This window comes from Equus quagga, chromosome 17, assembly GCF_021613505.1.
Source record: "Equus quagga isolate Etosha38 chromosome 17, UCLA_HA_Equagga_1.0, whole genome shotgun sequence".
NCBI classification, from domain to species: Eukaryota; Metazoa; Chordata; class Mammalia; order Perissodactyla; family Equidae; genus Equus; species Equus quagga.
Window position 1 is genome coordinate 53651965 of NC_060283.1, and position 22847 is coordinate 53674811.

The window sequence follows — 22847 nt, forward strand, 5'->3', positions numbered from 1 at the left end:
ATGAATACGCTGATGCCTAAGCTCGAATCTCCTTTCTTTCCCACCCTTTTTTTTATATCACTGTCTAATAATCAATCGAATTTTTGACTACAATGATCTTGCTTTCTCTGCAGTCAAGTACAAGGTGTGGAAGGCTGTAAAAATGTGCTTGTGTGTAATTTGTTTCTTAACACTGTAGAACATTCCATTAAGTTAAAACACTCGGGCTGATTTCATGGCACATCCATACATGGAAACAGAGACCGTGAAGCAAGCTATGCTGAGAGTGAAGGTTGGGGTTTTATGTTATGGTTCCTAGCAGAGAGGTTGCATAGAGAAATTACGTGAATTAGCACGTACAGTGTGTGTTCGTTCCGTGTATTTCATGCTGGCCCTCTTTTGTCTGGTTTCGTTTGTTTGATCAGTTGGAGTGGGGAGCAAAGCATCTCAGTCAAGAGTTGAGTAACCTGGTCAGTTCTCTGCCCACATAGTTCAAATACTCCCAAATGTTTGTTGCTTGGTTCTTTCAGTTCATAGGAAATCATGCCTCACCATAGGTAATTTTAGTTCATTTTAGAAAAAAAATTTTGAATTTAATTTTCACTGAGTGATTAATTATAATAAAATGCGTTGAATTATGAAAGTCTAATTTTTAGGCATCGATTATTTGAGCAACTACTGAGGTGTAAACCTCCTCGACCTCTGTTAGCTTTTGACTTAAAACATAGCCTGCATTCAGAAACGAAAAGGAGAGATTTTTCAGGGCAGCAGGATCTGCCTGTGAGAGAAATCAAGATTAAGTTAACTAGGTCCTTCCATAACGTGATAGAGATTCACTGTCCTAGAGAACAAGATAGGGGGCAAGCTGGCCAAAGGCAGTGTTCACCAAGACATGGATCCCAGCTCCACATGCTGCTGAAGAGACACACGTCAAGCTCCACTCGTTATTTCCCATCAGAAAAATGAGGAGATTGTAGCTGATGACCTTGAAAGTTCCTTCCAGCACTGACAATCTAAAGTCTGTGATCCTATATACCCACCACCCAGATCCACTCTTTCTGTGAGCTCTGAAGAGAACCTGCGCCCGCCCTGCCCACCCTCAGACACTGTCAGGGCTCTGGACGGTGGCTTTGCTTTAGGCGAGCTTATTGCACCGATGGACTTTTCTCTTAAATGCTATTTCGTAGTGAATTTGGATATAAGAATCACTTAGAATTTTTCTATTCAATAATTTTTAAAAATCTGATTGCAGAAGTACTGTAGGTTCAGAAAGTTGATAAATGGGTTTTTTTTTTCTTTAACGACGCAACCAAAGGATAGAAACTTCTCAAGAAATGCTCTCTAGTGTCAATGTTTATGGTTGTTATTGGTGTGGCAATTTATTGAAAATTATTTCCTTCTTACTGATTTAGAGAGAGCCTATTTCTTTCTCGTTTGAAAATAAGCCTGTTCACATAGCTGCTTGCTGGAAGCACTTAGTGGACATGTCAGAGATGAAATCTAGATAGGAAGGAGTCCTCCTTCTGGAGTTTTATGTGTTGACCTTGTTTCTACTCTTTAAAAATGGTAACAAGAGAATCGACTGAGCGTGGGGGAGACGTAGGGGAGAGTGGCCTGGAGTTTGCCCTCCGTACACAGTTTGGTTTTCTCGATGGTCCATGTGGGGCATGAGGAGGGTGGGAAGACTAAAAGAACAACAGATTACCAAGAGATTGTCTCTGAGGCTTGTCCTGTTTGTGCCCCCTACGGAGCATTTGCTGGGGTTGTTCAAACTAACAGAAGATAAGAGGCATTTGGTTTGTCAATAAACAACTAGGAAAGCACAGATCTCAGCAAACTAAATAGAGAAAAAAGGACTGAGTCACAAATCCATAAATGTTTAACCTCTCCAGGGTCACTGTTGCTGGCAATTGCTCATCGTGACCTGATTTTAAACTGGTTTTAAAAGTGTAGACATTGTATCATGTCTTTACTTCACTATTTTGTTGTTAGCCTGATCATATTGAATAAGAGAGGGAGTGAAGTTTTCACAGGGGTGAGTAATTGCTCAGTTAGGTTAATTTTAAAAGTTTTACCAACTAACCAGTATGAAAAGGATGATCAAAAGAGTTTTAAGTCTAAATAATGTAAAGGATGTCAGAATCTCCCGATTTCTTGTCTTCAAATCATGTGTAGACTAAGGTAGGGTGACAGTTGGAATTTAATTGACCTTACAAATAATGGACACAGTCTCTTTACTTTCTGGACAAAAATGTGCTAAATGCGTGACATCCTCATGGCTGTTCAGTGCAGTTCCCTTAAAGGTGAGCTATGGCATAAACCTTAAATTGAAAACGTAGAATTTCAAACCAGCACTTGAAGTTTTAGAAGGAAAAGAAACTTCCGTAGTTTTACTCCATCACTGGGGTAAAAGCCACTGGCCTGCCTTTTTCTTCACCCCTACCCCTCTTTTATCCTCCTTGTGGACATAGCAGCATGATTAGACTTACAGGTGGTCAGTAAAGGTGATTTGTGTTGTCTTCTTAAGATTTTATTTCTTTTTCCTTTTTCTCCCTAAAGCCCCCCGGTACATAGTTGTATATTCTTAGTTGTGGGTCCTTCTAGTTGTGGCATGTGGGACACCGCCCACTCGGCCATGGGGCCAGCCCCTGTGTTGTCTTTCTAAAACTTAATCTTAGTGACATCTAACCATCATAGACTATTTTTTTTAATTAAAGACTGTTTGCTTAGAGCAGTTTTAGGTTCACAGCAAAATTGAAAGGAAGGTACAGAGATTTCCCATATACCCCCTCCTCCACACATGCATAGCCTCCCCTATTAGCAACACCCCCCACCAGAGTGGTACATTTGTTACAATTGGTGAACCTTCATGAACACATCATTATGTGTTCACTCATGGTGTTGGACATGCTATGACATCATAAACTTCTTCCCCTCAAAATCATGACTGTCAAACTAAATAAAACACATATCAAGTTCCTTATCTGAGGAAATTCTAGTAGGATTTCTTTAAGAGATCAATATTTAAACCACCTTATGCCAATTATCATAAATAATTTAAGGACATGATAGTCTTCTATTTACTGATTTACTTGGAACTACTTGAAGTAGTTACATCTCTAAAATTTTGCTTCAATGTTCATCTTTAAAAACTTAATTACTTTTGTGAGGATCTTCACAAACAGAAAGGGTGATTCAGAGAGACATGAAATTGACTTCTGCCAACTGATTAAAACAAACATCTTGCCGTGTTCTGTGACCTATATACCACTTTAGAGTGGAAAACTGAGAATTTTGTACATGAGTTTTGGAATTCATGTGGCTTGGAAATACCTGCACTAAATGATATTAAGATTCACACAATATTGTTAGGTGGCCGGCCTGGTGGCATAGCGGTTAAGTTTGCATTCTCCGCTTCAGTGGCCAGGGTTCACTGGTTTGGATCCCGGGCATGGACCCACGCACCGCTCATCCAGCCGTGCTGTGGCAGGAGTCCCACATATAAGATAGAGAAAGATGAGCATGGATGTTAGCCCAGGGCCAGTCTTCCTCAGCAAAAAGAGGAGGCTTGGTAGTGGATGTTAGCTCAGGGCTAATCTTCCTCAAAAAAAAAAAAAAATTTGTTAGTCCTCAACCAACTTTGAATTATTCTCAGTGTGGAAAGTGAGTACGTTATTTTGGAATTTTTGAGTCTACACAGATTTACAAGTTATTTATTTGTTCTGCTAGAGGAAACTTTTTTCCAAATAGAATTTAACAGCAAAGATAAATTTGAAAATCAGTATTGTTTTTCTAAGAGCTTTCAGAAAACTTAAATCTGTTAATCTGGTGTAATACTTTATTAACATTAAAATTTTGCTATTTGACAGATTAGCAGTTAGAAACTCTGAGAAAGGTTATTACAAGGAAATTCATTTTTATTTCATAAAAAAGATAACATTTAGGGGAAAAATAGTGTTCTGTGCTACAAGCATAAATGTTTCAGCTATTTCATTATTATCCTAAATAGAGTCTACACTATTAAGAAATTGATTCCACTTGATTTATTTTGTTTTTTTAGAAAGAAGAAAAAAGAAACAAAACCATACTTTAAATTGTATTGGAAACAGTCATGCACATCAAGATGTAGAAATGTTGAATTTGTGTATACTTCAGCATGTCATTTCAGTTGATAACTGCTTTTGAAAAAAAAAGTTATATCTCTTAATAATTTGACCAGACAATAGTATGATTTTAGAGTATACTTACTGAATGAAAATAAAAATAAAACGTTTTTCCAAATTGGTAGGATGTTTAGACTGATGAGAAATAAAATTGAGTCTTTAATTATTACCTTTGTCTATTTGTCTAAGATTCTACCCCATTTAGAAATGTGTTTGTTTTACATCATGTCGTATGGCCTTTGGAATGTTGTTTCCTTCTTAGAGGCTAGATTCATTCTTGATAAAAGCCTTCACAAACTGGAATTTGCTTCAAAGAAGCTTAAAAAATAAGTAAATGAAATTTGTATTCCGTGGTACATTCTTTGTGTTAGGGTAGTTTTACAATTTACTCGTAGTTCTTACTTTGAAAACAGAAAAGAATGCAAGCTAAGAGGCATTTTTAAAAATGTGTTTTATTTGCTGTAAACAAGTTCTATTTACATTTCTCATGTGAAGGACAATAATTTATCAGCTAAAAAAGGATGTCTCCATTGATTTCTAATGTAAATGTGTAAAAGGTCAATCCTGGATAATTTTTATTATACTCATCCTTGCTAATACGCAGAACTGTCTTTAATGATGGCTGTCGCTGTGCACTGAATTTTAAGTTGAAGTGAGTGAATACCCAAGGTAACCAAATGTCAAATTTTTATTTTCAGGCACCACTGGCCCTGTCCAAGTAATCATCACAGAGACCCCCAGCCAGCCCAACTCACACCCCATCCAGTGGAACGCACCGGAGCCATCTCACATCTCTAAGTACATCCTCAGATGGAAACCCGTGAGTGTGAAAGCTCTGTCACCCGGTCTCCCAAAATGAACTCATTTGGAACATTTGTTTGCAGCTTTTGAGCCAACAGATCTGACTAACTAGTCATATAGCATTTATATTTGTTTAGCGACGAAACAATGTGTGGTCAATTGAATTGACATATAGATTTAGCTTTTTGGGTATTTAGAAGAATTTAGTTCTTTCTGTTAGAAAGATCTTCTGAGCAAGGACTTGGAAATGATAATGCTGGAAATTATTCTTCCCCAGTATGGGAAGAAAATCTAAAGTTTCATATGTTTTATAACTCTTTCAGGGGAAAAAATTGTTGGCGTCATTTCCATAATTTGGAAAAAACCCCAGCTAAATTCATATCTTTCTTTTCTGGTTTACTTTTTAAGTGATCATTTCTGGAATTTTGATCCTCTGAAGTTATTTAGATAGAAGAGAAGGAGATGATGAGAAGGAAGTAGAGATGAGGGATGATGGTTGGTTTATTTAAAGAATGAACCTTGTGATTTTCTAATAAAAACCATCTAGAAATTGAAGAAATCATACTAAAGAGGATATTTGGTCTATTAAGTTTTAGGTTTTTCTTACCCCTTCCGACCTACCCTGCTATATCTCCAAAATTCATGGCTCATAGTTTGAGGAACACTATTTTAAACATAGGAGAAAAATGTCCATTTTTAATCACAGCTATTGAATTCTAGCAATTAAAAACAGGATAAAGCAAATCAAAACATTGGACCAACTCATACAGTTGTATTTAAACTCTTGAGGGAAACTCCAAGCTGTTGAAATCATTCTTTTTCTTCTTTCACCCTCTTTTGTAATGTCCGTAGCATATTGAGTAGCCATTTGCAGAACTTTGTACCTAGTGATGTGACCATGGAATCTTTTTCCCTCCAGCACCTTCTTGTCTCTTACCTTTCATCTCATCACCAAGGTTACTTACTTTAAACTTGATTCTGAAGTATTATGTGAGACCACTGTAATAAGGGACATTTATAGGTTGGTATAAAATGTATGTTAAATTGGAAAGTCCTCAAGGAGTGGTAATGATGAATTTCTTTGAGATTTTGAGTTTCAAGGGCTGGCCCTGGGGGCCTAGTGGTTAAGTTCAGCATACTTTGCTCCTGTGGTGCAGGTTCAGTTCCAGGCGCAGACCTACAGCACTCATCTGTCAGTGGCCGTGCTGTGGTGGTGGCTCACATACAAAAAGAGGAAGGTTGGCAGCATATGTTAGCGCAGGGCAAATCTTCCTCAATTGAAAAAAATATATATCAAGTCTGTAGGGACACCTGACTCGGGTCTCTTCTCCGGTCCTCAATCACTCAGTGTCATTTACAACTTATAGCTACAATTTGTAATGTTTACAAGTATTAACTTCTCGTGTGCTCTCAAAAAAATTTTTTCGGGGGTTTTTGCTTAATGTTCGTCACATGAGAGTTTCCTTTCTAGTATTATCTTCTGATAGTTAGCCAAAAAAGTTCACATTGAATTAAAGGTTTATCATTAAATCTGAGCTAATGGAGCAACCAATTTCAAATTTTTTTCACAGTGTATTTGAGTTAAAATTTAAATTTAAAGAGTATTAGGATCACTTTCATTTATTCCAGAAATATAAATGAACACCTGAGTATTTGAATTATTGAGGAACTGATTGGATAACTTTTAAAAATCATTGGGTGTGAAAAATGTATTTTGACTTATGTTTGTTTAGAATATTTGCAACTTAAAAAGATCTCATCTTGTTTGAATAAGGGCGTTTCTTTTCCACACATTTTATTGCAATGAGTTTTGTGATCCGCGACATATTAATGAAGTTGGACAGGATGTGAAAATGTAAACTGGAAGCAGAGACTAAATAAATCAAAATCGCATTCTTCTGGAGTCTTGCCCAAAGTTGGCTAACCACTTTTGGTAGGGTAGTTCATATTCAAGAATGAGTCATAAAAGCAGACCAACTGAACCTTATATGTGATGGCCCTAGAAGCTGAGTCATCAGGCAATATTGCTTTGACTGTTTCTGCAAGGCAAGAAACTTGAATTGTGTCCCAAGTGACAGATAGAATATATGGCTTTCTCTGCCTCAGAGAGGAATATATCTGTTCATTGTAGAAATGAAAAAATTGAGAGAGGCAAAACTTAGGTTCATCGTATTATGTTGCTGGTATTAAATAATTAATCTGGCAAAAAGGAAGGTGCCAGCACCTGTGACAGTGTAGCCTTGGGGGAGATGGAAATTAAATGGGAGAATGCAAGTAAAATACCACAGAACATAGCACATAGTAAGCTCTCCATAAATGTTAACTATAATAATAATAATTTTTAATATTAACAAACTCTGCTACAGGTCCCTATTCTGATTCAGTTTTCCATGATTTTCCTCCATGATGGGACTGCCTGGGCCCCTCATTCTTCTTTGAAGGTTACTCTATGTCATATCTGAACATTCATCCTTGTGAATACTTGTGTGATTTTTTTTTTTTTAATTTAAATTTTTAGAAAAATGCTCCAGGCCGTTGGAAGGAAGCCACCATTCCAGGCCACTTGAACTCATACACTATCAAAGGCCTGAGGCCAGGTGTGGTATATGAGGGACAGCTCATCAGTGTCCAGCACTACGGCCACAAAGAGGTGACACGCTTTGACTTCACCACCACCAGCACAAGCCCAGCAGTGACCAGTACGTACCCCAGTGGCCTCATGTCTGTGCCTGCGTTTCTCAGAGCTGCCTCTCCTCAAGAAGTGCTTTTCTTCTCCATTCGTATTCTGCCATGGATGGCACCCACTTTTTTTTTTTTAATGATATTCTACAGACAGTGGCAGTAAGCTTTCCTGATGGCTGAAGGCTCTCTTTCCTCTCTCTGTGACTCTGTAGGCAACACTGTGACTGGAGAGACAACACCGTTTTCCCCCGTTGTGGCCACTTCTGAATCTGTGACTGAAATCACCGCCAGCAGCTTCGTGGTCTCTTGGGTCTCAGCTTCAGACACCGTGTCAGGATTCCGTGTGGAATATGAGCTGAGTGAGGAGGGAGATGAACCGCAGTACCTCGGTGAGCTAAATGCGTTGTCATGACAGATTTTGAGTGGCTAGTGGTAAATCCTGCTTAGGAGGAGGCATCCAGGCAGGTGGTCTGTGAGCTTGGGAACTAGTTGACAGCTCAGACTAGACAAACGACCCTCTGGTATGAGGATGGGAAAGGACCGGTGCTTTCTGGAACTGAACTGGGTTTTTCCTGAGCCATGCTCACATTTCCCTGGTCCCTGACATGCACTGTGTTATGCATTTGCCTGGGTGGAGGTCCATACAACAAAAATGTTTTCTCTGTGTATGTAATTGCCAGTATGAAGACTGTAGCAGAAAATGTTCGTTTTTGGGGGTGCGCAGTACCCTCATTCGTGCTTTTCAAATTCTCCTGTTTAGGGCCTTTTAAAAGCCTTATTGTAGAATAATAGACCTACTGAAATGTGCACAGATCATAAACATAGAGCTCAATGAATTTTTATAAAGTGAACGCACCCACGTGACCATGGCCCAGATCAAGAAAAAGGACATCCCTCCTACCCTACTCGCCATCAGCCCCCACCCGTAGCCACTACCCTGACTTCCAACCACAGAGGACTGTGTTTACAAATATGGGGGTGGATTACAAAAATTATACATCTTTAGAGAAAATATTTGGAAAATGGAGAAAAAAAGAAGAAAAATTATCCCATAGTGCATTGATAATTATTGATTATCCATCAGTGCATTCCCTTCTAGTTTCCCCCTGTCCCCCATGAATATATAATTTTTAAAACGTCCTTCTCATAGGCTGTAGAGTCATTTAAGGGATCAGTATGCTTTGATTAGTAACTTTTCCTTTTTATTTCAAAGATCTTCCAAGCACGGCCACTTCTGTAAACATCCCTGACCTGCTTCCTGGCCGAAAATACATCGTAAATGTCTATCAGATTTCTGAAGAAGGAGAGCAGAGTCTGATCCTGTCTACTTCGCAGACAACAGGTAGATGTGTGCTACATGGTGGGTAAAGAATCTTTTTTTCATGAAATAGACCCATAGCAATATCTCCTGACTCTTTTCTTCCTTTCTTTCTTTGTTAGCGCCTGATGCCCCTCCTGATCCTACTGTGGACCAAGTTGATGACACCTCGATTGTTGTTCGCTGGAGCAGACCTCAGGCACCCATCACAGGTCAGCTTAGCTTCCTTTTCTTGGCTGCCTTGTTAATCTTGATGGCATAAGGGGTGAAGATTCTGATCTGTGGACTGGCATATCATTTAAATATCCTATCTAATTACTAGACTAGAGTAGGGATGTGTGTGTGTGTCTGTGATAGTAATTAAGAATATGATTATTTTCAAGTCTTAACAGCCTTTCTTATGAATCATTCTCCCTCGAATCCATTTTATCAACCCTCTACCCACACATAAAACACACACAAAACCTCTAACATCAGCCCATTGACTTATTAAACCAGGCGTTCCCATGGTAGAAGAGGGGTAATTTTTCTGAAAACCTTACTCTAACTCTTACTCTCAAAGACGTAACTGAGTTGCCTCCTTAGCTCACTAGTTGACTCAGGTGTCTGAATTTCCTGAAAGACACAGACAGTGCTAGACAACTCCGTGCTCAGGGTGCTTCAGTAACTGCTTCCATTGTCCGGAGCTCAAAGAGAAGAAATTGATTTAACATGAATATTTTCACCTCACGGCTTCTCCAATAGACATTTATTAAGGATTTTGGGTCTTTAAGGATGATAGTCATTTTTAAAGAGGTTTGCATGGCTGTTCGTATTTTATCTTTGTACTCAATAGTCCTTATAAGAAGTGGCAACATTGAAAGAGTCAAAAAGGATCACTAGTCCTTAACTAATCAAGCAAGATGCCAAGGGCTATTGGAAAAGGCGAATTTATGACTTTTAAACCTCTGTTTCATAAAACAGTGTGTCCTGCTTTTTTCTCATCAATCTGCAGGATACAGAATCGTGTATTCACCATCAGTAGAAGGGAGTAGCACAGAACTCACCCTTCCTGAAACTGCCAACTCCGTCACCCTCAGCGACTTGCAACCTGGGGTTCAGTATAACATCACCATCTATGCTGTGGAAGAGAATCAAGAAAGTACTCCTGTTTTCATCCAACAGGAAACCACTGGCGTCCCACGTGCAGGTACCTTAAAGACGCTTCCTGTGGTATCTTATCTCATAAGGCTTAACAAGGCAACGTCTTTAACCTCCCTTTTCTTGGAAGAATGAAACTATCCTTGGATTGTGTTCATCCCACCAGCCTGCCGGGGAGGACCAGAAGTGTGAGATGAAAGAATAATTGGCTCTGTGGGAGGGTTCCTTTGTGTCTGTCAGCAATTTCTATATGCAAGTAACTTTATAGATTATTTTATCTGTAAACTTCTGAAATTTGGCTGAAATGTCCTCACTATAAAGTAACCTATCAAAGTTGGCTATTGGCCTTCCTGATTAAAAGCTGCCACCATAAAGTCTTTGTATTTTTCCCCAGAAACTTAAGGGTCAGTTCATCTGTTGCTTTTACGTATTATAAAATGATTCAGTAAAATGAAAACCGTATTGTTTTTGTTGTCACCATAAGGGTTTTTAAATTATTTTTTTGTATATTACTTTTAAACCCCTCCAAAGGACACTTCATGTGTTGGAAACTCATCTGCTTACCTGCTTATTTTAGATAAAAGCTTCAAATGTCGTATGGAATCAGTATGACTGACTCCAGAAAATATAAGCAAAAACCATCTTCTCTGGTTAAGAGACAAATTTAGCATTTCTGGAATGAGAGGCTCTATGAATTGCCTTATATGCGGCTGGGAAACTGGCTTTTCAAAACTAATCTTCAGTGGGAATTGTGAATGACCTGTTGGCTCTTGTCTGTTAGATAAAGTTCCGCCTCCCCGGGACCTGCAGTTTGTGGAGGTGACAGACGTGAAGATCACCATCATGTGGACACCCCCTGAGAGCGCGGTGACCGGCTACCGTGTGGACGTGCTCCCCGTCAACCTGCCTGGGGAGCACGGCCAGAGGCTGCCCATCAGCAGGAACACGTTTGCAGAAGTCACAGGGCTGTCCCCGGGGGTCACCTATCACTTCAAAATCTTCGCCGTGAACCACGGGAGGGAAAGCAAGCCTCTGACAGGAGAACAGACAACCAGTACGTCCTGCTTCTGACTCCCTGCACTCCAAATTCTCCACTCTCACTTCCAGTGTGTGGTGATGTGCAGCCTACAGTGTGCTCCTAGGTGTACAGCTAGTAGTAGGAAAACACTCAGCTGACGTAAAGCACGTTAAACTTGAAAACTCAGACAAGCTCCACAGACGCTAAATGACAACCCAGATGCATGTGCCAGTGGAACGGCAGTAAGAGAGGAGACCTTAAGGGAACCCAGTTTTCTTTACTGATGGAGACATGGATTGAAAATTGAAGTGCATTTTTGTGTAAATCAGTATATCTAGATCAAACTTCAACTGTAGACTCTTAGCACTTAAGAGTAGAATTACTGATAAATAGTAATGGCTAAAATGTTTAGTACTTACTAGGTACCAGGTCCTCTGCTCTGTTCTTTATGAGCATTGTCCTCATGTTTATATGAGAATATTTGTATGAGGATATCCTCAGATTTATCATCCTCGTTTTGCCCTAATGAGGAAGATATTATTATCCCCATTGGATACATGAAGAAACCAAGGCTTATAAAAATTTCTGCAACTTGTAAGGTCCAGATCTAGGAAATGATGGAGCTGGATCCACACAGACCCATGTCTTCTTGACCGCAAAGCCCACGCTTCCAATGATTCTGCTTGCCTATCTCTTAAACATTTCCTCTCTTTTAAAAGTGTTTTAAATTCTGCAGGGAAACTGCTAGTTGTCGTACGCAAGAAGAAAACTCACAATTTGTGTGATTCTTTCTGAGAATGCAAACTCACCGATGTCCTCCCATGATTCTGAGGTTCTGAATATATTGTATCATTATTGTCTTATCTGAATCATGTGAAAATAACGTTTATTTCTCCAGTGGAGGACCATTCATGCAATAAATACAGAGAATATTGCTTTTGGTCCATATGGAGCTATCTTTTTGCTGCCCTCTCAGTGGGCTTATTCTTCTTTTCCTAACATGTTTGGCTGAGAGCAGAGAAAATTGTGGCATTCACAAGTATGCGTTTTGGGTTTTTTTTATACCATCTCTTTAGTGTTAGTATAATTTTGGAAGATGGTGGGAAAGTCAGGCTGGAAAATTAGAGTTTCCACAGGATCAAAGTTAAGCAAAAAGGGTCAGCAATTTCTCAGGACTGACACAGAGTTTTGCAAAGTTCTGTGGAGCACTCAAATCTCTGAATGGCTCAATTTTTCCAAGGTTTGGACTCTTAGTTTCAACCCTGAGAAGAGAAAACTTGGAAAATTCAGCCAAGCTTTAGAATTTCAGTACGATAATTACTGAGGTTTCAATATTTCTCGACATATTTCATCTTTTTTTCTAGAATTGGATGCTCCCACTAACCTCCGGTTTATCAATGAAACTGAGTCGACTGTCGTAGTGACCTGGACACCCCCTCGGGCCCGGATAGCCGGGTATCGGCTGACCGTGGGCCTGACCCGGGGAGGCCAGCCCAAGCAGTACAACGTGGGGCCCTCTGCCTCTCAGTACCCACTGAGGAGTCTGCAGCCTGGGTCTGAGTACACCGTCACCCTCGTGGCCGTCAAAGGCAACCAGCAGAGCCCCAAAGCCACTGGAGTCTTTACTACTCGTAAGCCAAAATTTAAATATCTTTTCTTAGTGATGTCGTAAGTTCTCGCCTATATTCACATTCTCTATTCTTCATTCATATTTTTAAACAGTTAACTTAAAACACTAGGGCAAGGTTTAAATGAAAAATTGTTTTTAATTAAAAAAAAAAAGATTTAAAGCCCTGCTACTCAAAGTGTGGTCCGTGGACCAGCTGCTGGTCCATGAACTGTTTGTTACTAGATAACAAGGAGCTTGTGCCAGCAGGTGAATCATGAAGTACACTGTTTAGTTCAGGTGATCAGTTTTTGGCAAGATTTTCTTGATGAAGGAAGCAGTGCTGTAAATTACAGATGTTGCTCAGTTCCTTATGTCCTTCTGGGACCAGCACCTTGAGTAACACCGTTTAAAGCATCCAGTTATTTGAAAACTGAATGCTATTGTATTAAATGAATTTACCAAATACTAATTAAGGCAAGAAAAAATCAGCAGCTATGTCTACACCCTGATACTTTGGACATCAAATGATAGCAGTCAGTGTAGAATAAAAACATCCACCAATTGAATAGAAACCAACAGAACAAGAAGCCAAAGAAATGATTTCTTTACAAGTGTTGACGGCCGCAGATTAAAGTACTTCTGAAGGAGAAAATAGCTTTCCTAAAAATTACTCTTGAAATTCCACAGAGGGAAAAATACTGAAAATAATTTTGGTCATGTCCGTCCTTTTGCTCAGCGTTTGACAGGAAGTGGCCTTAAATCTCTACATCACAATAAAGTGCTGTATTCATAAACTGATTTCTATTAAACATTCTCATTGACATACAAAGAACTATGAGAACGTTTATTTCTACCTGAGCGCTATTTTGTTCCTTTTAATTCAGCGTTTTGAATTACAGAAGCACTTAACACTTTTTCAGCATATATTGCAACGATGAACTACTTTGCAATTTTCTAAAATCTTTCAACAAATCTTATTCTTTGGCTAATTTAAAAATATAGATGTTAACAATCATTCAAAAACTGAAGATAAGCTTAATTTGTAAATAACTATGGAATTTATTTTCCGAAGAAAATTCTCTATAAACTTTTCCCTGTAGGAATTCATAATTTACCTAAAATTATTTCAATTTGAATTTCATTTATGAGGTTTGGTTAGTGAAGTCTTTTTTTCATAAGTAAGTGCTAACGGTAAGCAAGTAAAATCTGCTTTTTATTTGTAAGTTAACTTTTAAATTTTGCTATTTTATGTTACATGTTCCTAAGACACTCTAAAATTTATTGACATGAAATCAGTGTCTTTGTATTTCTTGTAAATATCTATTTCTTATAAATGCCCTTCACTGAATTGGAATGGAGATTTCAATAGATTTAGTCTTTTACTAACCACATATAATTCTACATATTATCTTTTTTACTCAACATGAGACATATTTTCTGTAGTTTCTTTTGTTGGATAGAGTGCCTATAAAAGAAAAAGCATTTTAAATGATACTAACAGTAATTGAGTAGAGTGGAGTGGGTCAATATAGACGATTTCTGGTACTTTTGAGGATGTTGATATATTGGACATGTTGTTTTATGTTCTGCACAAAACATTTATATAAAATATAATTATATTTGAGTTAAAGTACTAATAGTCAAAACTAATTTTTTTAAGTAACATAGTGCCTTGCACATAGTATAATTTCAAAAAATATTTGTTGCATAGATAATTGAAGAAAGAGTGAGAACAGAAACGGCTCAACCAAGCTTAGATTGAAATAAACCTACATAAGTAGGGAGTCCTACAACTTTATTTGAACTTCAAGTACTCGCTGAGGCTGTCAACAGCAGCAGGGATTGCATATTTTAAAAATTGCTTTAAGTTTCTGTTGCTTTTTACTGTCTTACCAAGCTGAATTCTGGGCATAACTTTTCTGGGTTTTGTAACTTGTACTAAATTCTTCAGAGCAAATGTGAGAGGGGGGTGGAATGCTGCTTCTGGGGAAAATTCAGCTTACTCCTTTATAAAAAGGGCAAATTTTATTTCGTTAACAACCAGGCTGTTCTTCACCTAACAAGACCTGCCAGAACCCATGGCTTATACTTACAGTCACATCCTTTGTTTGACATCAGTTTGTGGGTTTGTGGTTTGGAGATTTTCCTGTAATGGTCTTCCCAGGCAGAGAGCATCCTGGCGGGCTCAAGCAATAGAAAACACCCAATCTTAAAGCCCAAGACAATTGAGGAGAATGTAATTTGTGAAAAGGTTGTGGCTTTCACAGATGTTTAGCGAAAGAAGCTGACTGCTCTCTGAATTGTTTCTTGTGGCCATTATCATGGTCACTCTGGGCTGGCCACCGCATTTTGGCAAAGTCAGCAGCAGCCGAGTGGCATATGATTTCTGAGACTCTGGGAAGGCATCATAGGTCACCCATCCTAGTTCCCCTGAAAACACCATCAAAATAATAACATGCTTATGAAACAGCTTACTAAACCAGTACTACTTCAGTTCAGCCATTAGAGCAGCCATTACAAAGAGGCCCACACACATATTTTACTTTTTCCCACACAGTATTTTAAAAATAATTTTTTAAAATTGCACATTACAGTCCAAACTGGAAAGCAATGGAAGAATTGCAACACTGGGCCTGAATTCCCACATGGCAAAGAAAAAACAATTGACCGGAGCTGAGTAGTGACTGGAGTCTTAAGACTTTTAATCTCCATTTGTATGATTCTGGAGGATAACTCTTTATCTAATCAGCCATTCTCAATTTAGTACAAATGCACTTAGTAGGTGCCTTCTCAGTGGGCACAGAATTTGGTTGGGATGTAAAGAGGAAGGAATTGTGAAGACCAGGGCTATCAACACACTTGAAACCCTTGAATTAGCTCACCCTACTCAAATGTCTTGGTTTCTGAGACCTCACTTTTCCTATAGCAGCCAGTTATTAAAACGCTTATTCTCCTTCTTAGAAGATTTAGTCATTCAACCAATTATATTTTAGAGATTCTAAATTCATAATAAGTTTTGTACGCATATTGTTTTTCTTCCTCTCTTGTTTCTTTAAGGAATATCTTCACTAAGAGAAATAGCAATGATGTCAGGATGCCAGGAGATACAAAATACATTTTTATTTTAATTCCTAATTCCAGTGGCAAAATACTAAATTTCTGCAGTATGATTAATCTGAATGAGTAATTACATATTTAAGGAAAGAATCTTTAGAATTTACAAGCACATCCAGCATGGCAAATTTTGTTTAACTTTCATTTGGCATTTCCGTTGCAACCAAAAATAATTGGTCATCATTATAGAATAATTCAGAATAAAGCTATTTTTAGATTACCATCTATAATTTAACTTTTGTTCTCAAATTAAAGATTAAGAAGCAGAATGATAATCAGTCTGTGGTGACCAGTTTTACATTTTATATGGGATTTTATGCTGACGACATAGGGAAATTGATTGTCCTCAAACTGAAATCCCAGATATGATGAAAAGACACAAATCTGAGAATCCAAGGCGTTGAAAGGGTCCTCTGAGGTCAGCTAACCCCTTGTTGCTCAAGTCTGATTGACAGACCAGCAGCATTGACGTTACAGGAATGCTAAATACCTAGTCCCGTGATGAATTTACAGCAGCAGAACTGCGTTTTCGCCAGGTCTCATGATTTGTGTGGCACATAAAAGATTGAGAAGCACTGACCTACTCCAGATTCTCAGCCAGGGAAGGGACATATGTTACGTTGAGGATCCAGTAGCTGGTTAAACTGAGCTTCTTGATAAAAATACTTGCTATCTACATTCTATGCAGTTACCTGTGGTTCCAACACATATTGATTTCCCTTCCACAGTGCAGTCTCCAGGCTCCATTCCACCTTACAGCACAGAGGTGACTGAGACCACCATTGTGATTACATGGACGCCTGCTCCAAGGATTGGTTTTAAGGTAAATTACAGATATTTCTCATCTCTTGGGAGATAGCCCTGAGGTGCCTTCATATTTCTGGATGAGGCAGAAACAGGATGTTCAGGAGTCAGAAGAGCTGGGTTTTGTTCCTTCTTCTGTTCAGTGTGGTCTCTGACCACATTGTCGTGGCATAATAAGCCTTCTGCCTCACCGAATCCTGGAAGGATGGATTGAGGCAGTGAAAATGCTTTATTAACGATTAAAACATTGATATGGAACTGTTAGTTGTTGTTATCTTATTTTCTTTCTCCTTTCCCCCGGGGAACTATGTTTAAAAATACATAGAGAAACACCATTTGTTGTGTTGTTCTAAATAGATGTCAACAAGTTCACGAAAACCAATTTAAGGGAGACCAATTAAACTCAGAGTCACTTAAAAATCACATTTTCATCCAATCGGTTTCATTTCAACTTGTTCAAAGCCCCTTGGGGGAATCTCTTAATAGAATTTAAGGTGAAAGTCTTCTGCAGATGTCTGGATTCATGTTCTTTAAAGTAATGATTTTAGGAAAGTGATGAAAACAAACGAATAGGTTTAAAAGAATTCCTTTCTTTCGCATTTAGAGTGTGGAGAGAGAAATATTTATTATAATTGGAAATCAAGACTAAATCCTCATAACTGTTTGTTTAAAAAAAAATATGCCAAAGCTCAGTTCTTTTTTGAAATATGTGAATGGCCATATCAATGGTTATGCTACTTAAATATAGAGAAGCCCTTTTTGAAGATTTAGTCTACCTTTTAAATTTCCCTAATAGTGTCATTCTGACTTTCTCGACCTTATAATGAACGAAGGATGTCTCTAGAGTTGAACACTGCTCGACGACATAATATTACCTAAGTTTTTGAAATAAAGTAGTGAAAGGATTAAAAATTATAGGCACATTCATGGGGCTGGCCCCGTGGCCGAGCGGTTAAGTTCGTGCGCTCCGCTGCAGGCGGCCCAGTGTTTTGTTGGTTCGGATCCTGGGCGAGGACGTGGCACTGCTCATCAAACCACGCTGAGGCAGCGTCCCACATGCCACAACTAGAAGGACCCACAACAAAGAATATACAACTATGTACTGGGGGGCTTTGGGGAGAAAAAGGAGAAAGAATAAAATCTTAAAAAAAAAAAATTATAGGCACATTCATTTCAATTCTTCTTTTGTACACATCATCCTGCAAGTTGAAGCTATGAACGTACTTCTTCAAAAGGAGTGTTTTTGAAGTACAGTGTGTTAAAGGGGCTGGTGCCTTTAAATTAAATGTTAACAACTCAATAGAGAGAGAGAGCTAGAGGATTTCTTCCAGCGAAAAGAAAAAATAGAAATGAACTGTTATGTGGCCCAAAGCCTCTGTGTATTTCTGGGTTTTGCCAGGAGATGATTTATCAAGCAATACACTGTGGAATGACATTTCTCTGGAAACTTCCATTATAAGCCACCTTAATGCAGTTCTGGAAGATACCTCCCCGACTTGGCCCCCGCGCTCCCCATCCAGGGACTTTCCAGCTAAAGTATCTAAAAGAGCTGAAGTAAGGCACCCACTCATTCCGTACTGAAAGCCCAGAGTGCCGTTGCTGAGGAGTTCCTGTTATACGAAGCATAACCACAACCTCTCAGCAGTAACTCAGCTCTGGAAATGTTTGTCCGAGGTGTTTATTTCGCTCTTCTTCTTCTAGCTGGGTGTGCGACCAAGCCAGGGAGGGGAAGCACCGCGAGAAGTGACTTCAGACTCAGGAAGCATCGTTGTGTCTGGCCTGACCCCAGGCGTGGAATATGTTTACACCATCTCAGTCCTGAGAGATGGGCAGGAGAGAGATGCGCCAATCGTGAAGAAAGTGGTGACACGTAAGAGGAGTTCTTTGCCCCTTTTTTTTTTTTTAGTTTTTAGAACTGTTCCACTCTTAAAAAATAACTGATATCAATATCGCTTTTTACTTACAGAAGTGGCACAGGGGAAAGATGCCATCCCTACTCATAGTATGTGCCATTTCTAAATCTGGAGTAGCAAGTTCAACTCATGTCATATATCCCATGGTCAGAAGTGTTCTTTCCATGTCAAAAATATTTACGAAGTGGCAAGGCAGAAAGAATGTCAGTAGTATTGTAAAATCGTTAATTGTAACAAATCTGTCAGAGAATTGCTGTCCATCATGGTTTCATAGCACAACTTCTGTATTTTTACTGATTCCTATAGGAGAGAAAGAGAGAGAGAGAAACATTCCGGAAGTCAAGTACTTTGTGTTAGCTTTAACTTTTAATTTAAAATTTTCTTTCTGTTTAGCATTGTCTCCCCCAACAAACTTGCACCTGGAGGCAAACCCCGACACTGGAGTGCTTACGGTCTCCTGGGAGAGGAGCACCACCCCAGGTAAGCCTGGGATCTACTGGGGGCCGGTATCTGCAGAACCTTTCCAAGACAGAAGCTTTAGGAACTACATTCCTTTCAGAGAAAGATAAGGTCAAAATTCTAAGTACCCAGCTCTCCGTAAAAAATACACGGGTCCGTGATTGTACATCATAGGGTGACGTGTAGGATGTTTTACTGCATGTTTATTTAAATCACGGGAAAGAGAACAAGGCAGACCCTTATCTAGCTGTAGGGAATTGTGAGGGCTGAGGAGGAACATTCTGGAGGGTGCCTTTTGCTCACTGACATTCAAAATCGCCAGACAAATGGCTGAAGTCATACTACATAATTTTCTTTTTTGTGAGTTGTCATAGATCCTAAGTTTATTATTCGTTGAAGTTTTACAAATACTTGGTCATGAATTACACCACAAAAATCTAATATTCAAGTAGCATAATGTACCACGGAACGACAGGAGAAATTTTAGATATTCCTGGCCTTTGTCAAGCACATGTGAAAGCCTCTTTAAATGAGAAATGTTAACTAAAATGTCACTGTATCATTTAATATTGGGCACATTGGGGGAATCACTGTTGAAATAGCAGGATACTTATTATTGAGAAAATTCTAAATTAAACCAAAACAGAAGCTCTAACTCATGTTGATTGCATCCATAACTGCTGCACTCCTTAATTTAAGGGCTATATTTAGTTTATCATCTCCTTATTTCTAATTTTATTGTAATTTTTTCAACAGTTCTGACCTTTGCCTGGACACACAGCTAAGGGGGTTATCTCTAATGCAATCACACACAATAAAACCGCTCAAAATATCCTTGTTAATCTCCCTCTGATGGAGAGTGAGTTTGGTGAAGTTTTCCTTACCTATGGAAACATTTTAAGCCAAAGCTACACTATTTCCAGCTGAATTACTCTAAATTTGAAACTTTAAGTTGGCAAGTTTCGTGCTTGTTAGAAGCTGGATCATTCATATTTGGTCTTAATGGATGGCCTAGCCCCCCTTCTGGATGGTCAGTGGCACATGTAGTGACCTAAATATTTATTCCTCATCCAGTTGGGTTTCCTTGTACATACTTCAGTGTTCACCCTGTTTCTCATGACAAAATGTACTGTCCTTTCCTTGCCCTTGGGTGATTTTAACTTAAGTATACTTTCTCATTTTACTTTTAGTCTGTCCCTGAGGATCTCTAGTCATCACTGTTTTAATTCGAATGTCTCTATCCCCCTTCACACCCTTACTCCCCAATTTCTCTGATTCCTAAAGTCTTCAGCAGTTACTATTCTTTCTCTAGAATAAGTATAGCCACTTTAGTTTTCTACTTTTTCTCCGTTCTTTATTCCCTTCCTGCAAATCCCATAGGTTCAGACCTTGTTAATTAGGAGAGCCTGCTTTGGGGAATGTTCTTGAAGTTGAGAGCCATTCCTTACTAAGCAGGTAAAATGCAATATTCTCCAGCTGTCCTGCAGGTGATCCATTAAGGAAAAGCAGGATAGGGTGGCAGAAGGAGCGTGGAATTTGGAGACAGAAAAGCCTTTGGTAATCACTTCCCCTTTCCAAGAATTTTCTTTGGACTCAGGAGCTTAATCCCTGCCTCAAAGGGTTGTTGGAAGCACTGAATGACAGTAGAGTCCTTTCCCCATTTCCCCTTTGTGGGTCCATCATTGGAGTCTAGTTTAATACGCGCTGGGTTGCAAATGTTCCATGCAGTAACGTCCTCCTTTCCATTTTCTCCAGACATTACTGGTTATAGAATCACCACCACGCCTACAAGTGGCCAACAAGGCTATTCTCTGGAAGAAGTGGTTCATGCAGATCAGAGTTCTTGCACTTTTGAAAACCTGAGTCCTGGCCTGGAGTACAATGTCAGTGTTTACACTGTCAAAGATGACAAGGAAAGTGTCCCTATCTCTGATACCATCATCCCAGGTAATGGAAAAATAAGCTGTTATCCTCAGAGTGGCAGCTCCAATAAGAGCGGGGATTAACATCTTAATCCCTAGATGGTTGAGTGTGTCAAATATATTTGGGATTTAATTCTGACCTCTCAACCACACTCTCCAAAACCATGAAGTCAAAGCAACTATTTGGGAAAATGCTTGCTGTTAACACTGCTTGACTGTCTGTGCTTCACTGGGATGCTGTTTGTTGCAATGAGTATGTAATGGAGTGACAACCATGGCATTAACTCTGTACTGTCCGCTCACGTGGAAATATTACTAAAACGATGTCATGTGTCTGTACTCAGTACTGACAGGCTAAAAGTAATATGGTAAATGCATCCCATCAGTACATTTGTGCCTGATTTTACAGTCCATATCAATTTTCCACAGCTATCTATAAAATAGTATTTGTCTCCATATGTGAACCCTGAAATAGCACTTGGTTGACACATCTAATTCTTTATCTTACAGTGTGTAATCCTTCTTTTTTAAAATTGAGGGAAGAAAAAAAAGAAAGAAAGGCCTTCTCTTCAGGGTATTCTTTCTGGTGAATTGAAAGACAACATTAAAAAAACCTATCTAGGGATGGGCTGGTTGATTGCCCAAAATTGGATTATGACAGAAGAAAAGCGTTGGACAGGTTGTGTCCCCCTTTGCATTACTTAGTAGAATGCTTTTACTAATGCTAATTAAATAACTTTGATTATGAATTTAACAAATTCAATGTTGGCACTGGCCTTGGGCTCAGGCCTATCTGTCTTCTGCCTGAAGGTGCTTTTGAATGGCACATTTCACACCATACCTTCATAATGCATTAGCATTATGGACATAATGCTGTCATGAGTTTTGTATGGGGGGAAAAAACTCATGAACCATTTTTTTTAGCTTCATTTATGCAAGCTTTATTTTCCTATTTAAAAAGTTTTGGATTTTTTAAATATTGCTCATGCTTACTACAGATTTTACGTCTAGGTTCTAGGAATGGTTTTGACGTCCTAAACAGGCCTATAATTTTTAGGAACCTGAGAGGTTTAAACTGTACTGTTGAGAGACATTTTCAAAGTGACAGAAAATCCCTAAAAGAATATTACAGTCTGTTTTATTCTCCCAGGGCAGCAAACGATTCATGATGCTTAGGAAGTCTTTTCAGATAATTTGGAAGAGATTGCATATTACCATCATTGCTTTAACAGTCCATCAATTTTACCACTAGTAACCTGATGTACACTGCTTTATTTTTTCCTCTTTTTTGCCTCTATTTCCTTTTGCCCTCCCCCCTTTGCTTTGTAACTCAATAGAGGTGCCCCAACTCACTGACCTAAGCTTTGTTGATATAACCGATTCAAGCATCGGCCTGAGGTGGACCCCGCTAAACTCTTCCACCATTATTGGGTATCGCATCACAGTAGTTGCGGCAGGAGAAGGTATCCCTATTTTTGAAGATTTTGTGGACTCCTCAGTAGGATACTACACAGTTACAGGGCTGGAGCCTGGCATTGACTATGACATCAGCGTTATCACTCTCATTAATGGCGGAGAGAGTGCCCCTACTACGCTGACACAACAAACCGGTGAATTTTGAAAACTTCTGTGTTTGAGACGTGGATAGTGTTGCATGCTGCCACCAGTCACTCTGGTTAAATATGGATGTTTCAAGGGAAAAGCCAGCAACCTGCCAAAGATTAAGAGAGGGCGGGTTGAAGGGTGAGGAATCATGCATATGCTAAGCTGGTGGATGGAGACATGTGCAAGTAGTCTTGAGTATTTAAACCACAAATATGTATAAAGCTAGAGAAATAGAGATATCTGATCTATCAAATACAAAATAGCAAAGGTTAAGTGAATTTGCAGACTGTAGTTTTTTTAAATATCTAACATTAATACCA

At 39.0% G+C, this 22847-nt stretch overlaps 1 protein-coding gene across 12 annotated transcripts in view; it reads left to right on the top strand.

Moving 5' to 3' along the window:
* The window catches only part of FN1 (fibronectin 1), a 65632-nt gene that overhangs the window by 16261 nt on the left and 26524 nt on the right, over positions 1 to 22847 (top strand). For 6 of the 12 annotated variants that reach the window (XM_046644802.1, XM_046644800.1, XM_046644807.1 and 3 more), the window contains exons 13-25: positions 4841 to 4962; positions 7462 to 7642; positions 7838 to 8014; positions 8839 to 8967; positions 9066 to 9155; positions 9938 to 10132; positions 10865 to 11137; positions 12466 to 12732; positions 16553 to 16647; positions 18330 to 18498; positions 18935 to 19021; positions 20756 to 20947; positions 22260 to 22532. In XM_046644802.1, the coding sequence (XP_046500758.1) occupies positions 4841 to 4962; positions 7462 to 7642; positions 7838 to 8014; positions 8839 to 8967; positions 9066 to 9155; positions 9938 to 10132; positions 10865 to 11137; positions 12466 to 12732; positions 16553 to 16647; positions 18330 to 18498; positions 18935 to 19021; positions 20756 to 20947; positions 22260 to 22532 (2250 nt within the window). The remainder of the gene's footprint in view (positions 1 to 4840; positions 4963 to 7461; positions 7643 to 7837; positions 8015 to 8838; positions 8968 to 9065; positions 9156 to 9937; positions 10133 to 10864; positions 11138 to 12465; positions 12733 to 16552; positions 16648 to 18329; positions 18499 to 18934; positions 19022 to 20755; positions 20948 to 22259; positions 22533 to 22847) is intronic. The other 6 variants (XM_046644806.1, XM_046644804.1, XM_046644811.1 and 3 more) reach the window with 1 other exon arrangement.